Source organism: Xenopus laevis, chromosome 1L (assembly GCF_017654675.1).
Source record: "Xenopus laevis strain J_2021 chromosome 1L, Xenopus_laevis_v10.1, whole genome shotgun sequence".
Classification (NCBI taxonomy): Eukaryota; Metazoa; Chordata; class Amphibia; order Anura; family Pipidae; genus Xenopus; species Xenopus laevis.
The window spans coordinates 91,102,382-91,126,422 of NC_054371.1; the positions used below are offsets into that span (position 1 = coordinate 91,102,382).

The window sequence follows — 24,041 nt, forward strand, 5'->3', positions numbered from 1 at the left end:
TTGTGCTTTAAAATTATGTCTTTCTTTGCTTTTTTTTCATTTGCAACACTATTTCATCATTTATTTACATTTCATTGTGTGATGTTTTGCTAGTCTTTTAACTTGATAAAATATTGTAGTACCTGTTCATAATCTGTATTAAGATGAGGAAACCTAGCCCGTAATAGTATAATGAAAGGAGCAGTGGTGACACAAATTCTGTCAGTAATTGCTTTCAGTAACTTCCCATTGACTGCAGAGGAAAGCACCACAACTGGTCTGTAGTTATAGCTTTTAAAACACATGCTGACGAATTTTCAAGTAACCATAATGGGCTGAGCACAATTTATAAAAATAATAACATTACCTACAGATCTGTGCCAGTGATCAAATCAATCAGGGGGGGGGGTACTAGAGTACCCCAAGGAAACCAAAAAAGTTACTAATAAAATATACAAACTCCTTGTACCCTGGTCAAATCAAAATCTGGGCAATCGCATTGCAAGATAGCAATACTAACTGTGTTGCCACATAAATTACCTTTGTTGTCAATGGAAATAATACATTTCTGGGCATATCTAGAGTTAGTGTGAACATTCCATTGTGCACTGACATTGGATCTCAGTTCGAATATTCAGATAATCAGTTTTTCCATAGTTTTAACAGATCAAGAATTGGAAAGAATGCACACTCCCTCACACTCCTTTCAGATGGTTTTCAGGCTAAACCATACCTTTATTATTATGTGTTTAGAGTCAAACATGACTCAATTAACACATGTTAATGATTGACAAAGCGTATGGTACTGCTTGGTCATTTAGTTTGTTGCTTTAACTTCTCCTTAATTGTTTGACTCCCAGTTACTCCTCTTGGATGTTTAGTTATGGGATCAAGTAAGGTTTCATGTGGGAATAGGCACTCCACCCTGATAAACCAGCTTTACACTTGTAGCTTAGTTGGCTGCCTTCTCTTTAATGCATTTGTACGTTATAATAATAGAATTAACTCTCTTGTTACAAGCACATACAAGGCAAATAAACATTGAAGAACAATCCTGTTTTTGTGTGACATTAGATTGTCCTCAGTGGTTACATGTGAGAACAAAAAGTCTGTGTGGCATCAAAAGCATAGAGTGGCTTTAACCCTTTTAATACTTTCTCACTTGCCAAAAGTGACATGTACATTTTAAAATATAGGGCAGGCAAGAGTAATGTTACAGAAGTTACAAGAAGCAGGGAGGCGAAAGGCCCACTTGTTGCTTTAAACTTTCAACATGCCACAAAACTTGCTAGCAATTGAGTTTATAGTCACTCAAAGGGCCTTAATCAAAGTAAAAAAAGAACCTTTCACTAGTGATGGGCAAATCTGGCCCATTTTGCTTAGCTAAAAAAATTTGTGAAGGGGTAAAAATTTGCAAAATAGAATTTATTTTTTTACAATACATTGGAGTCCATTTGTGTTTTTTAGTGGCCATTGGAAATCCAACTCCTGCAGTCAATGTATAGTTGTTTACAAACCCACACACACTGGAGTCTGTCATAGCTTTATGTTCCATATGACAGGGGTTCTTAATGCTGATTGTCTGGGCTTGTAAATGCCTTCTTTGATAATTAATGCTTCTGTAAATTTAATCTGGCTTTTCAGTCTTGCAAAACACCTTTACCAAAATTGTCATATTAAGCATCACAGGGCTTTGAAATCCTCTGACAACCATGCATAATTAACAGCATGTTTATTAATGTTTAAACTGCACAATTAATAATGGGTGGATCCTGGCAAATAATTAAATGCTATCCTTTTCCTTTCATTAGCTTTAAAAGGCAGTGCTTACTTGAACCATCATGTGTACTGCAGTACCACTTTGTTTGATGTGTGTACTTTTGTATGATTCTTTGAAAAACAGAACAAATGAATACTGATAAAGCTGTCTTTCATTCACATGTTCACCGTTCCACATCCCATCTAGCAGTTGCAAATTATTCAAAAGCAAGAATACCATAACTCATGTCACAAAGGGAATTAGAAGTAGTTATTTGTAGCTGTCCACAAATAGATTCTGTTGTTTTCAGAGGGCTAATCTATGATTCCCCAGCAGGAAAAAGTGAAATATAATTTATCTGAAGCATAAAAATAATTAGTCTTTCCTAATTTTAAGGGAAATGTACTCCCCTTTTTGGCATGACTTCATTTAGTTGGGTTTAAGTAGAAAAGGCACACACACATTATCTAACACATTAGATAGCATACCTGATTTCACAGATTGAAAGGAAACCACATTTCTGTGTCCTTCCTATGACCAGTTCCCATTCTCAGTCTCACAGTGTAGTACATACCCTCACCTTGGTTTATTGTAAAATGGATTCTGTGACTTGAAGCCTCTCCTTTTCATCGTGCACTCACATAAGCCCAGTGAGTGCACACATTCACTAGAAATAGAGGGGTTTCAAATGCCAGAATTAATCTCTTCACAGGGAAAAAAGGTGATGGATGGGTTGCATTACACTGTGAGTCTGGGGTGGGACATTGATCCCAGCAAGCACAGATATTATCGTTTCCTTTCAATCTATCGAATCAGGTATGCCTGTGTTTAAAAAATAAATGTAGATTTACTTTTGGGAGTTCAGATGGTGTTTATGCAACTTTTTTTTTACATAAGCCTAAATGAATGTGCTCATGTCGAAAATGTGTCTATAATTTCTCATTAATTTGATTACATTACCATCACTTCCATCACTTTTCAACTAAACATTACACATTATTTTTATGAACAAATCAAAACATTATATTTTGATAATGGCACCCCTTTAAGATTCACAAATGACCATGAACACATTTTCCAAAAGCTCTTATATGACTGCTCAACATTAAGCACAAACGTATTAGTCTGTGCAATCATTTTCACTGGATATGAAGTGCACAATAAGGTATCTTGGACACAGTCCAAAATGCAGAGGCGAACAAGTCAGACTTCCCCTTTTATGCAAGCACAGTCATGAAATAAGACACAGATGTCATTAATGAAAGCTCAGCTGTGAAATCTAAGTTCTGAGTAATGCCTGTAGATGCTGATGAAGTCAGCTTTCAAAATCCTTATCTCCTGTGTGTGAGTGATTCATTAGTGTTGGGGTCAGGCCACACGGGCATTTTGGGGAGATTTGGTCGCCTGGCGACTAATCGCCTCATTTTTGCGGCGACCAATCTCCCCAAACGCCTTCCCTGGCTCTGCGCCGGCTAAAATGAAAAACCACCGGCGCTTATTACACACGACGGTTCGTTTTCCGAAGTTGCCTCACGAGGAAACTTCGGGCGACTTCGGAAAATGAATTGCCGCATGTAATTAGCGCCGGCGTTTGTTAATTTTAGCCGGCGCAGATTCAGGGAAGGCGTTTGGAGAGATTAATCGCCTCGTTTTTGCGGCGACCATTCACCAGGCGACCAAATCTCCCCAAAACACCCTGTGTGGACTTACCCTTAAAGGGATATCACACAGGTATCCATTATCTAGAAAGCGCCAAATTAGTGGATTAGAGTGCATTTTAATCAAATGATTCACAATTTTAAAAATTATTTCCTTTTTTCTCTATAATAATAAAACCGTACTTTGTACTTGATCCTGACTTAGATATAAATAATCATTATTGGTGGCAAAAGAATCCTGTTGGGTTTACATATAAACTGATTGATTACTTGATTGACTGGATTAATTGCATTTTTTTTTAAAAATGTATAAAGTTGAATAGAAAAATACCAAAAATATATATTTTGTTATAAAGATCTACCGCTTCCTTCAGCATTAAGTATAATTTAAACAAATGTATGTGATTGGGGTGTTCATACGGATGTAATGTTGTAGTTGTAAAAGTGAGTGAGTATGTCCTTATATTGAAGACTTTTTTCCTTTTTTGCTTGCAGAGCCAGCCAGATTACATCGAACGTCACACAGTGATGCCTGCAGTTCCTCCAGTGAAAGCCAATCCATTGTGTCTTCAGACCCAGAATTTAGGCAAGGTAAAATGATTTAAGGCAGAGCTATCCAACTGGAGGCCTGTGGGCTGGATATAGACTTTTATGGCCCCCAGTCTGCTCAAAGGCTCAATAGACTTCACTGTATAATGTCATCAATTTAATTTAATCTGACACCCTACATGTAACAAGTTGGACATCGCTGAATTAAAGAAATCATAGGTGGAGAATAATTGAGGATTAGGGAGGTTTAGCCTCCATGAAAACAGACTAACTACCATAGGTACATATAGTTCTCCCATGGAAATCACCTATTGGTAGGCTCGCAAATATTTAGTTCACCCTCCTCCACTGAAAGGAACATTTTCATTGGTACTTTAGCTATTATATAACTTATTGGTGGTAAAGTGTTTCTAAGGGTCTTGCCACACAAGCAGATTCGGGGAGATTAGTCGCCCCAGCGACAAATCTCCTCTTCTTCCGGGCAACAATCTCCCCGAACTGCCTTCCCACTTCCCTCCGCCGGCTTAAATGAATATCGCCTGGGGGAATGCACACACGGCGCTTCGTTTTCAGGGTACCTCGGAAAACGAAGTGCCGTGTGTGCATCCCCCCAGGCGGTTTTCATTTAAGGCGGAGGGCTGGGAAACGGCAGTTTGGGGAGATTGTCGCCCCGAGGAAGAGGAGATTTGTCGCTGGAGCAACTAATCTCCCCAAATCTGCTTGTGTGGCCAGACCCTAAAACTGCAACAAACGTAAGAAGTGTGGAGAAATAGTGCTCAGTCTTCTGGCCACTTCAGGAATCAGAGTAATCTTAGTTTTAGTACTGTTGCAAAAGCATGTTGTATGTGGTCATGGTAAACAGGGTGAAAGTTCAGATGTTCAAAGGAGCAAGTTTGGGAAGACTAAAACACCATTTACATTTTGTATATACTGCCTTAGGAATTACAAACATTAAAGGGATCCTGTCATCGGAAAACATGTTTTTTTTTTCAAAACGCATCAGTTAATAGTGCTACTCCAGCAAAATTCTGCACTGAAATCCATTTATCAAAAAAGCAAACAGATTTTTTTATATTCCATTTTGAAATCTGACATGGGGCTAGATATTTTGCTAATTTCCCAGCTGCCCCCAGTCATGTAACTTATGCCTGCACTTTAGGAGAGAAATGCTTTCTGGCAGGCTGCTGTTTTTCTTTCTCAATGTAACTGAATGTGTCTCAGTGGGACATGGGTTTTTACTATTGAGTGCTGTTTTTAGATTTACCAGGCAGCTGTTATCCTGTGTTAGGGAGCTGCTATCTGGTTACCTTCCCATTGTTCTTTTGTTTGGAAAAAGGGAGGGGTGATATCACTCTAACTTGCAGTACAGCAGTAAAGAGTGATTGAAGTTTATCAGAGCACAAGTCACATGACTTGGGGCAGCTGGGAAATTGACAATATGTCTAGCCCCATGTCAGATTTCAAAATTCAGTATAAAAAAATCTGTTTGCTCTTTTGATAAATGGATTTCAGTGCAGAATTCTGCTGGATCAGCACTATTAGCTGATTAATTTTGAAAAATGTTTTTTTTCCCATGACAGTATCCCTTTAAGGGTACTACCACATGTACTGCTGTCCTGCAGCAAACTGATCTGTTTGCTTCAAAACATTACTATAGTTCATATAAACAAGCTGTTGTGTAGCAATTGCAGAAATTGAAAAAAAGGCTATAGGCACAGGTTAAATAGTGGATAACAGATAACACCATTATGTTTGACAGAGCTTATCTGCTGTGTAACATGAGCCTTTTCTCCTTTGAATAGCTCCCTCCATTGCTACACAACAACTTACACAGCAGTTTTACCAGTGCAGGGCAACGTTGCAGTTTAATATTATTAATTTAAAGGACAAGGAAAGTCGAAAATAGAATAAGGCTAGAAATGCTGTATTTTGTATACTAAACATAAGCATGAACTTACTGCACCACAAAGCCTAATCAAACAAATAATTTATGCTTTCAAAGTTGGCCACAGGGGGCAGTCAACTTGTAACTTTGTTAAACATCTTTGCCTGACCCTGACCCTGCACATGCTCAGTGTGGTCTGGGCTGCTTAGGGATTGTCATAAACAAAGCTGCTTGAATTCTGCATGGCTGGTAAGTAAGGTGGGGGCTCCCCCTGCTGTTCATAAGTATGATTGTTTCCCTGCTCAGCAGTTAGGGATCATCTGACAATTCCTATCCACAGCAGTACATGAAGGGAGAATTTCACTGCATACAGTCAAGTTTCTTATAAAAACGGTACGCATTTTTTAATTAAAGTATATTGGAGATAGGTTTCTTTTTCGTTAAAGAAAGTAAAAATGGAATTTTATTTTTTTGCCTTTCCTTGTCCTTTAAAACACATTTTATTACATTAAAAAACATTTTTTGGTGTTACTGCTCCTTTAAGCCCCAGCTAGAAGCCACTGCTTGAATAATGCGTAAAGTAATGTTAATGAAATAGATAAAATATATGCAAAGTCTAGGTTAACTATGTATGAATATGCAATGGAAAGCATACAACAAACTCTTCTATTAATCCTTCCAATAGAGGCAAAGGCATCTTAAAGGAATTAATTGTTCAGTGTCAAACTGAGTAAATAGGCTGTGCAAAATAATTTTTTTTTCTAAAATAGTTTAGATACAAAGATACTAAAATAAATTTTTAGTACAAAGTTTTACATGTGGCAACTCCAGGTAATGGTGGGAAAATGCCTTTTTCTGTATGTGGTGTAAGTGCTTTCTGTCATGGCCCTTAAAGGGGACTGCGAAGACACACCCTTTGGTACCTGACCTGTAAATCCCTGCTGTAAGGCTAATCACAGTGCCACCTGCTAGTATTTCTTCAGTATTAAGCTGCAAACTAAACAACAATTTTATTTACATAGTCACTTTTTCTTGATTTGCCTTAATAAGCAACCCTAAAGTAAAGTAAGGGTAATGCCAGACAGGGCTGAAAAGCGACCTGCTGAAATAAGCAGGTTGATATTTAGCCCCTATGCTGGTGTTAGCATCCTGTCCTGCCTGCATCCAGAACAATTGTGTCGGACTGGGTGCAGGCACATGTGGCTGATTTCGGCAAACAGGTACAAGAGTTTACATACATGTGCCAAAATTTGCCGCATGTGAATGCACCCAATCCGACTCAATTGTTCGGGTGCAGGCAGGACAGGATGCTAATGCCAGCTGATTCCCAGCCTGCATATTTCAGCAGACTAATTTTCAGCCCCATCTGGCATTAGCCTTAAACTGAAGTAATAACGATTAATAGAGTTAAATGCACAGAAGCCTACACTGAAGTTTTAAGAATACAGTGTTATTTCAGATAAACACCAATTATGAGCATTCCACCTTGATGATTGATATGAGTGTTTCTTGTACTCATATTCAAGGGAGTGTTGTTCTTCTGTTTTAATATCTCCTCAATAATTATGAGCAGTGTGTCCAATGGCAAATTAGGGGACATAATTATTAACATTGGAGACAAACATAACTGGTGATGTTGCCCATATCAAGCAATCACCAATTTGATTTCAACACCTACAAGTTAGAAGACAAAAGCAAAGATCTGATTGTTTTAAAGACTGGTTGCTATGGGCAACATCACCGATGAGGTTTGTCTCCAGTGTTAATAAATATGCCCCTAGGTGTTTTTCTCTGACATTTACTCTGTGTTGTCAATGCAGAGGAGGAGAAAAATTTTAGGGGCAGACTTATTAAAGGTCAAGTTGTATATAACCTGAAAAATTCGAGTTTTCAAGGGTATTTTCAGTCAAAACTGGAATTTATATTAGATTTATACCCCAAAATGCTCTAGCTAAAACCTGACAAGGTCATGTTGAAGTCAAAGGCAGAGGTCTCTTGAACCATTTGAATATGGTTTTTAACCTTCATGATGTTCTTTTTTTTCTGTGGGTTTTGCTCGGATTTGGGGGTTTTTTTCAGCAAAAACTTGATTAAATTCAAGTTTCAAAATTCATGTTGTTCACCCCAAATTCACTGATTAGAATTTTTTCCATTCAAGTTTTTCTTTTTAAATCGGAAAACATTTGAGTTCATTCGAGGTATAAAAAACCTCACAAACCTCTAAAACTATATATTTTATAAATAACCCCCTAGTGTGCTACTGGCTTCCCTTTAACTCTTTAGGTGTCATCTTAGATACATTCTGCAGCAATTTGGGCCAGGGGAAAAGAGGAGCAACTTATAAAACTAAGGAACAAGCTTGCCCTTGGGCACAGTAACCTAGGGGTTATAGGCAGTAGCAAACACATGTAAACAACATGTCTGCTGCTACCTTTACTTCCTATGCCCTCTGGCATAGCCACAGCAATCTTGCGCATGATGGTGGTCTTCCTCTGGATCCAATCGTCCTCCTGCCTTTCTAGACTGCTTGCCTTGCCAAGTAAGTGCCAGATTTTTAAAGCACAGCTTGTCCTGTCAATTTGTATAGTTTTCCCCCAGTAAATTTCCCTACTGTGAGCGAGAGCAAATTTAGCAAAACATGTATGGCACATGCAAAATTCAGCTGACACTGTTCTGCTAATATAGTAACTTAGCAATTTTTTAAACTAGAAAAAAATGTGGAAGTTGCTCAGAGGAATGTCTTTGTGTCTTGCCTGCTGCTTGTGTTAATGGTGTAAATAAACCATTTTACTGGCATCATAGCTCACTTGGCAATACCCCTAGTTTGTCTGAGAACTTCTTCTGGCAGTGCTTTGTATTGTAAATTCTGTTCAATTGACATTGACGGGCCTGCAAAATCAAACCAATCAATTATTTTGCAAAACAAATTGCAAAACTATAATTTCATGTTGTAACCAAAAGCAGGGTTATAATAACAAATCCCAAGAAACTCTTTCTGGAATATGTTTAGCATTTGCTGGCTCTACGTTCTTCAATGAAGTATCAATTTAATGGTTATGGAATATACCAAAGGAGCATCTCATTTTGCTATGTTAATTTGTCTCAAACAGGAAATTATGGGTTTTTGCCTGGATTGATTGCAGTGGTGTAATGACATCAGGCCGGACCTCCCATGAGGGCACACTGCCACCTACCTGGCTCTGGCCTCCACCCCTGACTGCTCACGCTTATGCACCCCTGCCATCGCTGGTAGTGGGTGAGAAAATTTGCAGTGAATGGCTATCTAGGAAGCTGCTCGGGCCCCCTTGCGGCCACGGGGTCGGCTACCACTATAGTTACTTATAGTTACTTATGGCTGCTTTTACTTTTTAGGCCTGACACTGTGCATATGTAGCACATACGTTACATTGTAAAGCTTTTGCCAAAATCAACACTCAGAGAAACCAGGACTAGCGCCAAGTGAGTTATGATGTCAATAAGACGTTTTATTCATAACATTATTAGAAAAACAGCAGACAAGGCAAAAATATAGTCCTCTGATCAATTTTAACATGTGTTTTATATCTGAAAACCTGTCAGATAGTATTAAAGAGAAGAACCTTGTACTTCCTTATTGCTCATATTTGCTCAGCAACACATTTTAAAAAACAGAAGCAAAGCACTCTCTTGTATTTGAGCATAATAAATATTCATATTGTCGATGGAGTTAGTCCAAGTTTTGGATTATTTTTATACCACCCTACTCCAAAAAATATTTAATGTTAAAAAGTTACAGTGCCAGTGTTTCTGCTAATTCATCTTTGAAAGTTAATTAAAAACATTTTTTTTAAATACCTGTTGTTCCAAAGATTTGTGTGATTCTTAAAAGTGTATTTTATACCATATACACAAATGTTGAGTTAGGCTTTTGTAACTTGACATTCTTTTTATGACAATTTTAAAGGGGTAAATCACATTTAAATTAACTTAGATGTTGACAGTAATATTCTGAGACAAATATGTTTTCACATAACCAGATAGCATTTTAAATGGCAAGCTGCCAAAAAGATGGGAAATAATTTAAGAACTGTACAAAATAAAGCCCAACTAAAAAGTTAAAATTAGTTTGTTCTATAACACATTAAAGGGATAATATTTTATTTTCCCAGTGCAAATGTTAAGATAGTGGATCAAAATATATCGCCTTAGTGCAAGAAACACTTGCATCCAAGGTATATCATCACAGTACAACTTGTAGCAGATGAAAAATACAATGCTCCATAACTTACATGTTTGAATTATGCCCAAGTTAAGGTGGAGGTAGGGGCTGTGAGAGGGAAGAAGTAGGTGTCACCCCCTGTCCGCCCTTCATGAATACAGTGCAGCTGAACACAGGCAGTGTTGTATTCACATGAGAAGAGAAGGTCCTTTTGCCCCATTTTGAAGCACAAGGACATGTGCCTATGGTTTGCTAACCCATTGCAAGGGCCACAAAGTATACAAAACATGATAGCTTGTGTCTGTTTTTGCTCTCTGTGGTAGGTTACGTGTGATGAATTGCCCTTAAATGTGAAGCACTCATTTAATTCCATTAATCATTCCTTTAGTTTTAATTTGCTGTACCTTTATACATGACCCCTCCATTTTACCACTTTTAAAACATATATATTTAATAGAGTTGATTAAAGTTTTTATATTTCACTTATTTGTTCTGGTGAGAGAGTGACTTTTGTGGTTCTAGCTATTTATGGAGGCAGTATAAAACACAACTGCTACTATTTTGCACAGACTCACAATCCCTTTATCCCATGTTCACTTCAAATTAAATAAGGATGTTGCATGTTAATTATTGTGTCTGACCTTATGTTAAACATTTTTAAATGCCCTGTTTGACTATATAATTTCATGTTTTTTATGTTCTTGAATGAAAACAAATGAAGGCTTAAAAAGAAAGGATTCAACAAGTGTTGTGGCTGGATTAGAAGATACAGATCGACTACAGCTTCCAGGATTGAGGTGCATAGCATGTCGTTTTGGATGACTTTTACCCAGCCTTGCTTTTTCTTTTCATTGATTTTTTTTTAACATTTTTAATTGTAAAAAATACAAATGAAAATATGGTTGGTATAATATGAATTGGAAAGTAATAGTAAAGAAAGGAGAAATTGAAAAATGAGAGAGAACAAAAGGCAGAAAGAACCAGCCATGCTTTTTAAAGATTTTCTACCTTGAAATGTCCCTCCTGGGCCAGAAGATGTTTATCCTGTATACGCTAAAATCTATCTGTGTATTGACAACACTTACTTTTATGGATCTACATATTATAAACTGGCTTTGTGTCTTCATGAACTTCATATTTCACCGATAACTCACAGATTTCCATTCTGCCATTTGTCATGTTACTGATGTTTGATGCATTGTCATAATTGTCCCACTTCAAATTCCACATATGAAAACTTCTTTCTGAACCATGCATAATTCATTTACTATCAACCTTAACCATGGCAAACATTGTTAACCATTATAATATTTCCTATTTTAAAGTGGCCATATATGCAGCTATGCAAATTTAACCTTACCGTGTAATTATCGTTGCAAGTAGGGGGCACCTCAGTAACCAGTTGTGACAGACTGTCTTATGGTTCCAGTCACTCTTCCAAAAAGAAAAGCTGGTCTGATAATGCCTTCCATTGCAATGGTCACCTCTATGTCCACATTAAGGTATCTCACCTTATATATTACTAGATCCAATCAGCATTATGAAAACCCACCAGATGGTGCAAATATCAGGCAAGAGATGCGAAAACGTCAAGAGGAAGATATGATTGAAATGCAAGCTAGAATGGCCATCAGGCAGTCACGGTTAAACCTCTACTCTGGTGATGTTCCCCGAACTTCCATGTTGGACCTTAATAGGGATCCTCTGAGAGAGATTGCCATGGAAAATTCATTGGCACAGAGAAATCTGAGGGTAATTTTTGCAAAAAAAATCTCAAGTCTTTGTATTTCAAATCTCTATCTTAAAGGAGACATAGTGTGTAAAAACAAGAATCTGCTAGTGCATTATACTCATCTACCTATAGAAGGAATGTGCTTGAAAAATGTGTGTTTGGGGCTGATTTATTGAAATATCCCCCCAACTAGCCCTGCTCATCTGCTCCACTTCCTACCCAATGAATTCTCTGGCAGCACTCAGCACACTGCACTGTAGGATAGAAACCAATCAGCAGTTAGGCTGACATGATTAGTGGACAGAATCCTGAAAAAAGCAGCATTATGTATTATTCATTATTACCTACTTTTTTACTTATTCAATATGTTTTAATTAAACTTAAAGGAAAACTATACCCCTCGAACAATGTAGGTCTCTATAAAAAGATATTGCATGAAACAGCTCATTTGTAAAACCCTGATTCATGTAAATAAACCATTTTTATAATAATATACTTTTTTCATTAGTGTGTGCCATTGGGTAATTCTAAATAGGAAATTGGCATTTTCAAAAATAAGGGCCTCCCCCTGGGATCGTAGGATTCACAAACACACAAACAAACCATACAGGTTAGGTCACATGAGCCAATTAAAAGACAGAGTTCTGTCTTTCTCTACGTCGTGGGGGACACAGGAACCATGAGGTAAAGGGCCCCTCCCATCAGCAGGCAGGACACCATGCAGGATGAATGGCAAGCACACGAGAGAAAGTTTCAGGTCACCAGGCGTTTTGCCAAGCAATACCCCTTTCCTAAGGATTTTACTGAAAAATGGAGCATCCCCCCTATTGTGTATGCTCCAGTATCTAGATTATCTAAGGATACAATTCTTACTGTCCCAGATGCCTCAGCGTTTACGGACCATACTTATAAGAAGTTGGAAAGATTCCTCAAAGCAGTATTCTCAGCTGCTGGATCAGCCTTACTTCCAATCATCGCATCGGCCTCCAGATGACACGAAATGACGACATTCATCTCTAAGGCTAATGCCTTTGTAGGGGAAGCCGTGTTAGATGCTGCAAAGCTTGTAGCCAGATCCTCAGCTCTTTCAGTTGAAGCCCGTAGGTTGCTGTAGCTAAAAATGTGGTCAGCCGACCTCAGTTCCCAAAAATCCCTGGTATCCATCCCCTTTAAAGGATTGAGACTTTTTGGGGACAAATTAGAAAAGCTATGGGGGGGTACACTTCTCTCACAGAACAAACCATAGACTAGCTTTAACTCCAGAAGAGGTAGCTCCTCAGGACAACACAGGGCCGCCATTACAGACTTGTATGAGAGTGCTGGGCCTCATGGTGTCAGCAATGCCATCTCTGTCCTCTTTAGACCGTAATCCTACAAAGCTGGCACAAGAAATCCCTCCACCAACGGATCTCCCTGTCAACAAACACCAAGAGGTTGCTCAGGTGGTGGCTTCAACCCAATCGCCTGGCTCCACAGCTGGGGAGCAACCTTTCAGGGAAGATCAGCACAGGGTGTGTGGTCCCTAGAGGAATCACAGCTTCCGATCAACCTATTGGAAATTTGTCTAGCTCTTCAGTATTGGAGGGACCGTCTTCAGCACAAATCGGTGCGCTTTCAGACAGACAATGCCACCGCCATCACATACATGAATCGAAAGGGTAAGGGAGCATCCTAATATGGGCCAAAAATAACATCCCATATCTGGCCGCCATTCACATTCCTGAAGTAGAAAATTGGGAGGCGGACTTTCTAAGCATACTCTGGATAGACCTAGGCGAATGGGAGCTTCACCAGGATGTCTTTCAACTTCTGGTATACAAATGGGGGAAGCCCCAAGTCCACTTAATGGCCAACAGATGCAACCAAAAGGTTCCCAAGTTTTTTGCAAAGTATAGAGACCCCCCTGGAGGTGGGGATAGACGCCATGACGATTCCATGACGCTTCCGACTGGCCTACGTCTTCCCATGCTTCCCCAGTACTCAAAAAGATATGAGGAGAAGCAACCGCAGTCATAGTCGCCCAGTGTTGGCCCAGGAGATCCTGGTATGCAGACCTAGTGTCTCTTTCGCTGGAACCCCCAATACCACTTCCTGTGCGGGATGATCTCCTATTTTAGGGCCCTCTTAAGCATCAAAACCAAGGACTGTTCGTCTTAATGGGCTGGCTCTTGAGGCCATTATCCTGAAGGAGAAGGGCTTTTCTGAGGACGTCATTCAGACCATGATTGATGCTCGAAATCCATCCACTTCCACGATCTATCATTGGACATGGAATTGTTACTGGTCCTGATGAACACAACAGAACCTTGATTTCAGAGACTGTCATATTCCGACATTTATGGAGTTTCTTCAGTCCGGTCTCGGCAAAGGGACTCGTCTAGGGTCCCTAAAATCCAAGATATGCTCTCAATCCTTTTTCAGGAACGCCTGGCTCTCCAGGAAGACATACGTACCTTTCTTCAGGAAGTTTCTAGAGTGGCACCACCATTCCGTCATCCAGTTCCCCATGGGACCTGAACCTCATTTTTACTGCATTACTGGAACCTCATTTTGAGCATCTGGGCTCAGTGGACCTCATGTGGAAGACCATCTTTCTAGTGGCAGTTTCTTCATAAGTTGCTCCCTCCCTTGGTATTCGGGGGATCTTTGATATGTCCCCATGGTTTCTGTGTCCCCACGACTAAGAGAAAGGAAGATTTATGTACCGTACTAACCATTAAAACCTTTTCATCCTTGAATGTGGAAAAGTTCAGTTCATCACAGTTCTTCTGTTGACTTCTTAGTTAAACAAACTGAATAAAGTTGATTGAGCAAAGGGGTAAAAGATTTAAGAGAAAAGTATGTAACAGCAAGTACAAAAATCTTACTTTTGCTTACACACTTCTTCCTGTTACATTTCTGGTCAGATGATCTCTGAGGCAGCACAGAGACCATCACAGAATGGTGGTTCAAAGCAAGAGATGTAATAGGGCAATAGGATGTAATAGGGCAACATATACTTAAATATATATACCAGTTTGGTAAGATTCTTTAATATGCCACTTAATATGATAGAAACTATCTGTTGCTTAAATATTCATTTTGGGGGTAAAGTTTTCCTTTAAAGCCAATATACTAGAAATGCACCAGCAGAGAATGATCATCAGATGATCAAAAGCAGTGGAGCAGTTACCACAGAATAATGTGCCGATTATACAGTCCTAAGTCTTTTAAATATTGCAACTGTCGCACTCCAATATAAATGAGCCCTTACTGTGCAAATACTGTAGTTAACTTGTCCTTGGTTGCATGTTTCAAATACTATAGTGATATATTACATCTGAAATGTGATGCCATTTTTCTGTAGAAAATGCAGCACTTCTAGCAGATACAAAATAATAACATATAGACCTGCATTTCTGTGAGATTATTTTTTTTTAATGACTACAGTAAAGGATGAGCATTTTTTATGTTGGTGTATATCTTTTATGGATGTATTCTGATCTAACCTGGTTAACCTTTATGTGGAATTTTAGAGCTTTTTGGGGCCAGAGTTTGTAAAGATGACAACAGAACCTTGTGTTACGCTGGACCTTCCACCATCCATTTTGGTAAGACAGACTAGCAGGCAGTTACAAGAATAGCAACCCCCAAAAAAAGAAAACAGTTTAAATTAATTAAAATATGATTTGCTGTACTGTTGCCCTGCAGTGGTAACAATAATTAATATAAACAATCTGTGAAGCCATGGTGACAGCTATTCAAGATAAAAACAAAGAATAGGCACAGGTGTACATACCAGATAAGCTCTCTAAATACAATGGGTTTATGACGCCTGATTAACATATTTGACACCATTATTTGACACCACTTCAGATCTGGCCTAAGTAATTAAAGTTCCTGCAGAAGTTGCTGTTAAAAAAATGGTCAACTGATTTTTTTACACAGATTTTCAAGCCTCTGCTGGTTTTGATGGCTGTATTTTACAGAAACAAACCTTACACCTAAAATTACTAGACAAAACTTGATAACTATGCCATATTTAAAGTGATACTGACACATTCCGATAAAAATCATAGGAACATGTCAGTATCAAGTAAATTCTGCACCCTTAATTATTCCCTTCAAAGCCTCTCGCAAAGCCGCCCCCAGCCCCCACAAACCTGCATTCACCGACCCTCTAAAGGCTAAAAGGCTTTCTGAGCCAATTCAGAGACGCTAGGCTGGGGGCGGCATGATCCTTCTATAGGCTGATTACCAATTCGGCGAACGATTACAGGTGCAGCATTTACTTTATACTGACACGTTCCTATGATTTTTATAGGAACGTGCCAGTATCGATTTAAATGACTGGCAATCAGATGGTGATGTGTGGTGTATTAGGTTTCCGTTTTTCCACACAGCATAATAAATGTTTATTTATGTGAGACTTAATGAATATTATTACACCAGTTGGGGATTTACAAAGAGCTGGTAGCATATAAGCTACATTATAAAGTCTTTTATTTGAACTGTGTTTAAATTAAGGGGAATTCTTTTCACTTCTGATATTAATGGTCTTTAAATTGTACGTAATAAAAACTTTATTCTAATAGATAGTCTTTTAAAATATTCAGGCCAAGAAGGGAAAAACAGATGAGATCCGTCGGAAGCTAAACATAATCCTCCTCACCGGTCAGAGGATTGAATTGATTTGTGACACTAAGTCTACATGCAAGGATGTCTTTGACATGGTTGTAGCCCATGTTGGCCTGGTTGAACATCACTTATTTGGTTTTGCGATCCTAAAAGGTAAGTAGAATATTGTTAGCATGTAAGGCCTGGTTCTCTACAAGGATTGGCAATCTGCAGTCCTCTAGACTGCTCAGCTACAGCAGTTGCAGGGCTGTAAGTCAGTATCATACAAAGAGTTTAGTTTACACATAGTTGATTTAGTGTGTTGGAATTTTTTAGCAATACATATTAAAAAAATAGGACTTTAACCGAGAGAAGGATCTACTTCTCTTAGCCTACAAAAAAAACACAGACAAGCATTGGAACCACCTCTCAGGAAGTGGCCCTTTAGTTGTTGCTATTGAATTACATTTTGCTTTATCTAAGGTTTGATGGGTGTTGTTGCTAGCATCAGAAGGACCACACCATAGGATCCAATAGCTACTCTTTTAATGGAGACTGTTATACACAGCAAAAGATGAGCAAAGAAAAGTGCGGAGAATAATATCTAGCACCGATACTGGGATACTGTAAAACATTGCAGTTTAGCGGAAACTTGCAGCTTCACTACTTGCATTTTCATAGGGAGGGAAACAGAGAAACAGGGGTGTAACTTGGGCTTATGCTGCAAAGTACCGCTTGTCACAGTTATGACTTGTGGGAGAATGAAAAGACACACCCAGCCTTAGTTTTAGGCTAGACACAGAGCTGCAGCCTTAGTTTTAGGCTAGACACAGAGCTGCAGCTCTGATATAATAATATTATTAATAGGTAAAACATAATTGAAACCATTTTTTTTCTTTGACACTATAAAGCACGGGTAGGGTATACTAGGAGGTAAGGCTGGCACTTTCTATTGATTCTTTTGAGATTTTAAGATGCATTTTTAACAAATAGAGGATTCTGACTTTCAAATACACTTCTAAAAATCATATAGGAATAAAGTAAAGCTGATTTCTTTGTATAAAAGTGACTTCTTCTAATTGAGATAGAATAAAGTTAAACAAGTCCCTAATAATTTATGTATGTTTCTACTTTGGCAGATCAGGAATTTTACTTCATAGATCTTGAACTCAAATTGTCCAAAGTAAGCCCAGATGGCTGGAAAGAGGATACGAAAAAGAAAGGAAAATCTGCCATAAACTTCAACTTGTACTTCAGAGTCAAGTTTTTTGTGGATGATATTAGCTTTCTACAGTAAGTGCAGTCTTTGTCTGTGATTGGTGGTTACTTATGAGAATATTTATATTGAGGGCAGTTTAGCTTGATTCAGGATGAAATCCCATGTAATAGCACTGCTTACAGAATATGACCCTACATGCGTTTTAACAAGCTAAATTGTGTGTTCTGCATAAAATGTACTCTTTCTTTTGTCAAGACATAGCCTTACATGCCACCAGTACTACCTACAGCAGCGGAAAGACATCCTGGATGGAAAGCTATACTGTGATGATGAAGCAGCTATGCTCCTGGCATCTCTTGCTCTTCAAGCAGAATATGGAGACTACCAGCCAGAAGTATGTACTGTGACTTATTTCTAACTATGAGTTGCAGAAGCCAAAGTTTTTATTGTAATGTAAATATATTTTTTACTTTTACCAGTCCTACACTTTAAAACATCTTTATAAAATCTTGATATATGTGATAAATTTACTATTTTCAAAAGCACTTTACAAACTTTTTTTAAGACAGTGAGCTCTGGTAGTTAATAAAATTTAAAAAGGCATGCATTTACAAAAAATCTATATATGATCATTCAAGTGGTGATGCAGGCCTTTATTTTAAATGAGGAAGCAGAGCCCCACCACCTCAGGTTAGGTTTGTATTTTGCCTGACACAGGGGCCTTGGTGCTCCGAAAGCTTGCAATGTATTTTTATTATTACAAATATTGGCCTGAAATGCCTACAAATTCAGCATTGCCTTAGGGGCTAGTCAATTGACAGTTGAATGTCATTTAAACAGCCTTTAAAACTCTTTATTCTCAACCCCATTATTGGCCTTTCTGCATCTATAAATTACTAAGAGGTAATTTATATATACTTTATTTATACTTTATTAAGGCCTGCAGTGGGAACAAAGGATTGGAGGTGGGCAATTTGTAACTTGTTCCACTGACCAAGGTTCTGCAAAATCCAAGACACCAACTATAACTACTTGTTACTATACACCCCACAATATGCAAACAAAATATCATTGCCGTTGTCAAGAAAATATTGTCTCTTTGATCCATACATTTTTTAAATATGTCCCAGGATATGTTCCTACTGGAATGTGTAAGGAAAAGGTCCCAAGAGATACATGTTCTACTTGGACAGGCCCTCCTTTAGATTTTTTTTTCTATAATCGAATCACTCCTTCTAAGTGCAGAGAAACTGTTCAACACACCACTGTGGAAATTACCTAATATTCCAACAAAGACACCAATAGCACAGTGTGCTAAATTTGCATCTCTGTGATCTCACTGAATTTTATTTAGAGGTATTCTTCACCCGAAAACTGTTTTTTTTTTTTACATAATGAAAACATATGTTATTATAAGCAACTTTTGAAAATACTCTAATTACACATTGTCAGTGGTGTTAGTTAAAAGTTATTTATATATGTAATTGCAGTTAAAAGCAGTGGTTTTTTTTTTTTTTTTATATATTTCTGTTCTTTGGGTATCAGGTGTCAGGTCTCCTCCAAGTCGTTTAGTCAGCTGGTTTGTTTCAGGAGTCAGTTCCAAGAAAGAAATCAATTAAATTTTTTTTAAGTATGCAAAAATAGTTTGTATACCTACTACTTTTACTCTCTCGCCACCTCATGATACTTTTTTATTTTTCCCTTTATGTTCACCTCCACATACCTTCCCTACTGCCCTTATTGAGATTTAATGCAGAAATAGCTTCAACTACTTTCCTTTTTATTAAAATTTTACTTTCTGTGAAATTCTATGATTATTCTTACCTATCGTAACAATGTGCATGCTTCTTTTTGGAAATTTTGTTAACATTTGAAAGCTATAATTAATTAAAATGAAAAACGTTATTTCTATTACCACTGTCTCATTTTCACAAAGTGCAAGTTTTATTAAATATGACATCACATTTTTCAGGTTCACAGTATGTCCTATTTCAGAATGGAACATTTTTTGCCTGCTAGAGTGACTGAGAAACTGGAACTCACTTACCTGAAAGAAGAGTTGCCCAGACTGCACAGTACCTATGCAGGAGCTTCAGTAAAAGAGGCAGAGCTAGAGTTCCTAAGAGTAAGCAAATTCGTTATTTTTGTTGTCTCTGTATTGTAAAACAGACCACATTTAGTATTTTGAATATACACTGGAACTATTTATATGTATGGTACATATAACATACATATAAATAGCACAGTAGTGCTTTTAAACTCAAACACAGTGACTTAATTTGGCTTGCATTCTCACACACACTCTCACTTTTTCATTCTCAATATTTTCATTGTGCTTTTCATTTTATCTTGCATGGCTAGCTACGTTCTCCAAAATACAGATCCTCCATAAATACCCCTTGGTAAACAGCTGTTGCCCAGACTCCATTGGGTGCACCTTATTTGCCTGTGCCCAGCATTTTTTCACTTTCTGAGATTCTACAGGAAGTATACCACTATGTCTTTAAGCTGCACCTAGGCTGCACTTTAGCTCTGCAGGCCAAAATGTAACCTTTGTTATGTATTTAACTGGGATAGCCAGAAACCACCAGTGAAAGGAGGTCCACATAAGGTGGCCAGACCTGGATCAGTCAATTATAAGGTTACAACTTGAATTCAAGTTAGGGTGAGATCTGGAGAGAGTACCTATTCTCTCAAATTTTACTGGAAGTCTAATACAAAAATGTTTTATACATCTGTGACCTTGCTGTAAGATAAGGGGCCCAACCCACATGTTTACATATAAATGGGGTGCTTGAACCAAAAAAGTTTGAAAAGCATTGGAGTGTAGGGTACTAGAATATTTCAAGAGCTCTTGTACTACAGCACTCAGCAAATAATCAAATAAAGGCATTTCAGCTTCAGCTGTCTGTCACTATTAGGCATAATTAAAAGGAACAGATCTACTTTCACTTTTTTATTTCCTGCATGATGGATTTTATTTTGATCTTCCTGTCTGGCAGGTGTGTCAAAAGCTTCCTGAGTATGGTGTGCATTTTCACAGAGTGCAGCCAGAGAAAAAATCACAAACTGGAATCCTTTTGGGGGTATGCCCAAAGGGAGTGCTCATCTTTGAAGTTCACAATGGTACTAGGACTCCAGTGCTTCGATTCCCATGGAGAGAAACAAAGAAGGTCTCATTTAGTGTATGTATCCTAAATGTCAAAAACCAAAGATACCAGTAATAAATATGCATTTTGTCACATATATTTTTTTTAACAGGAATGGGATCTATTTTCTGAAATGCTTGGGACTTGGGTTTTCTGGATACAAGATCTTTCCAGAATTGATATCACCATACCTTAAGTCTGGTGATCCAGTCTGATTAGTGGCAACAATTCCATTTTCAGAAACCTTTTTTTATTCACTGATAAAAACAATAATCTTGTTATGGACTGCAACAGTAGTAACACACCAGCAAAAAACATGTTCATTAAGCATTATTTAACAGGACTGCCCACCAAAAAACTGCTTTTGCATAATGAAAAAAAATGTAATTCTTATGCTACAGCCACAATAGGCTGATAAACATGCCTAGAATCAGCCCCTTCGCTTGAATCAGAGCTTTTCTGTGTCTATACGCGGAGCCAAAGCCAAAGGAACTTTCCAAGTTACATTAATTACAAATTTTCAAAGTTATTTGCAAATGTAATTGCAATTTTTATTCCTTTCTGTTTTCTGGTTCTAAAGCAGAAGTCAATTCTCTTCCATGTCTGTTAATCGTTTGAATTATGCTACATTGTTTTAAGAGTCAGAACTAGCAGTGTAGGGACTAGAAAATACATTTTAGCCCCAAAAAAACTGAAATGTTAAATGTATTAAAGTAAATTTTATTTGCACTTTTCCTTCTAATTTTTAAACAGTAGATACAGAAGGCAGAATTGTGTCAACAAAAGTTTGTGACAAAATCTGTTTTTTGTACTGTAGAAAATATATTCAACTGCATGATTTCACCCACAATCCAGCAGTAAGTATTGGTAGCCTGTCAATCTAGACTTGGTTGGAGCATTTTAATAATTTCTATGAAAGAAAAGTTTTTCTAAGCTTCAAAGAAATAAGGACATCTGCACATAGCCCAAGAAATTTAACATGTTCAAAAAGTCTTAAAGGAACTGTAAAACCAAAAAATGAAAGTGTTTTAAAGGCTATATGACACAGGTTAGGTTAGTGGATAACAGATAACACCATTATTTTCTACAGCCGGCCCCCAATCTTTTTTGCCCCAGGGACCGGTGTAAAGCCCGGATTTTATGCAAGACAGGGGGGAATCAACTGCGCGCGGTGCATCAAATTCGGGCGTACAATCATCAAATTTGGGCGCGCCCGCATCAAAGTCGCGCGTCAGATGGGGGCTTGGAAGCCCAGTTCAGGTATGTCCGCGGCCTGGCACTGGGCTGCGGCCAGGAGGTTGGGGACCCCTGTGCTACAGAGCTTATCTGCTACAGTATGACTATGAAGATTTTCATTCATCCAGGTCATGGTATATCTAGTATAGGTAAATCTAAAACAACTGGGCTTGCTCGGATGAGTAGTGAAACGTCTTCAATGATTACTCAGCAAGTCCAGTTGTTTTAGATTTACCTATACTAGATATATCTGCTAAAGTATTTGCTGTGTAACTTGAGCCTTTTCTCCTTTGAATGGCTGCCCCCATTGCTACACAGCAGCTTATTTATATAAACAATAGTAGTGTTTCTGAAGTAAACACATCAGTTTTACCAGTGCAGGGCAACACTGCATTATATTTTTATTACTTTAAAACATTTTAATTTTTTGATGTCACTGTTCCTTTAAGCTGCAGATATCTTCTGTTTAATAATTAATGAAAACAAAGATACCTGATTTTTCTCAAATTTTTCTCAATGAAATCAGTGGTTTACTCCAGTCTTCGCTTTACCTCTGTTCCAGGGGGACTGTGTCATGGACCACTGATATATGTTAAGGTGGCCATACACGCACCGATATTAACAACCAAAACTAATTTTCATAAGATATTCGGTGAGTGTATGGTGGGAGATGAGGCGACTGATATCTTCAGAAGGCTTGGATATCGGTCGGCTCGTCGATTGGTCCAGGCGGAAAACTTTAATTGGGTGCCTTTGAAGGCACTTGAACAACAGGCACAAACTGCAGCTACAGGTAGAATGATATTGTTTCTACCTGTATATCTGACAATACAACACTAGGGGGCACATTTACTAATTACCTCGAAGTTAAATCCTTCAAAGTCGAAGTATTTAGCGCAATTCGTTCAATCGAAGGAATAATCGTTTGATCGAACGATTAAATCCTTCGAATCAAACGATTCGAAGGATTTTAATCCATCGATCGAACGATTTTCCTTCAATCCCAAATTGGCTAGAAAGCCTATGGGGACCTTCCCCATAGGCTAACATAGATGCTTGGTAGGTTTTAGGTGGCGAAGCAGGTGGTCGAAGTTTTTTTTAAAGAGACAGTACTTCGACTATCGAATAGTCGAACGATTTTTAGTTTGAGTCGTAGTCGAAGGTCGAAGTAGCCAATTCGATGGTCGAAGTAGCCAAAAAAATACTTTGAAATTCAAAGTATTTTTTATTCTAATCCTTCACTCGAGCTAAGTAAATGTGCCCCCAGGTGTGTTTAAACAAACTATCTTTTTCAGGAAATATCGTAATTTTTACGTCTATGGCCACCTTAACTCTCTGTAGTTTACATTGGTAAATGTTACTCTCTATAGATATTCCACAATATATCAATGCATTAATGTTAACTGAAACAAAGTCTCTGTACATTGGATTCTGACTATGGGTACACCTTCAGTTAGGTAATATGTCCTTTTAAGGCTTATGTTGCAACGGCATCTTTTACAGAAACTCCAGATTGCTCATTTGCTCTTATAAGAAACAAGTACTTTTTGTACATTAAATGTGACCTAGGGGCAGTTTGCCAATTCAACCTACCTGATTGGTTGCACCCAGATTTGTGGCCAGCAAGTTTAGAAGCTCTCCTTCTACTGATTTCTGTCATGTGTCACACTGCCTAGAGGGCACCGCAATTCCCAAAGATCCCAATTTAGTGTGTATATATTCTATGGCTGTCATTGTTTAAATTTATCAAATATTAGTAACATCTTGTGTTTCATAACTCTCTTGGTCTGCAGAAGAAAAAAATAAGCTTGCAGAACACATCAGACAGCATAAAGCATGTGTTCCAAACAGACAGCAACAAGACTTGCCAATACCTCCTTCAACTCTGTTCTTCTCAGCACAAGTTCCAGCTGCAAATGAGGGCCAGACAGAGCAGTCAGGAAACTAAGGAGATTGGTAAGTTAACATAGTTCATTATGGGATATAAATCCAGTTATACCACATGTTACTTTGCCCAGTGAAAACAAGTTATTCTGGGTGATGAGATCCAAATGATCACCTATTCTGCTTGTGCTGTTCAG

At 38.1% G+C, this 24,041-nt stretch overlaps 1 protein-coding gene across 9 annotated transcripts in view; it reads left to right on the forward strand.

Moving 5' to 3' along the window:
- ptpn13.L (protein tyrosine phosphatase non-receptor type 13 L homeolog) overlaps positions 1–24,041 on the forward strand; it is a 147,068-nt gene that overhangs the window by 70,014 nt on the left and 53,013 nt on the right. For all 9 annotated transcript variants that reach the window (XM_018253180.2, XM_018253163.2, XM_018253154.2 and 6 more), the window contains 10 exons: positions 3,892–3,987; positions 10,750–10,825; positions 11,555–11,780; positions 15,276–15,350; positions 16,356–16,530; positions 17,496–17,649; positions 17,831–17,969; positions 19,548–19,700; positions 20,578–20,760; positions 23,754–23,916. In XM_018253180.2, coding sequence (XP_018108669.1) covers positions 3,892–3,987; positions 10,750–10,825; positions 11,555–11,780; positions 15,276–15,350; positions 16,356–16,530; positions 17,496–17,649; positions 17,831–17,969; positions 19,548–19,700; positions 20,578–20,760; positions 23,754–23,916 — 1,440 coding nt within the window. The remainder of the gene's footprint in view (positions 1–3,891; positions 3,988–10,749; positions 10,826–11,554; positions 11,781–15,275; positions 15,351–16,355; positions 16,531–17,495; positions 17,650–17,830; positions 17,970–19,547; positions 19,701–20,577; positions 20,761–23,753; positions 23,917–24,041) is intronic.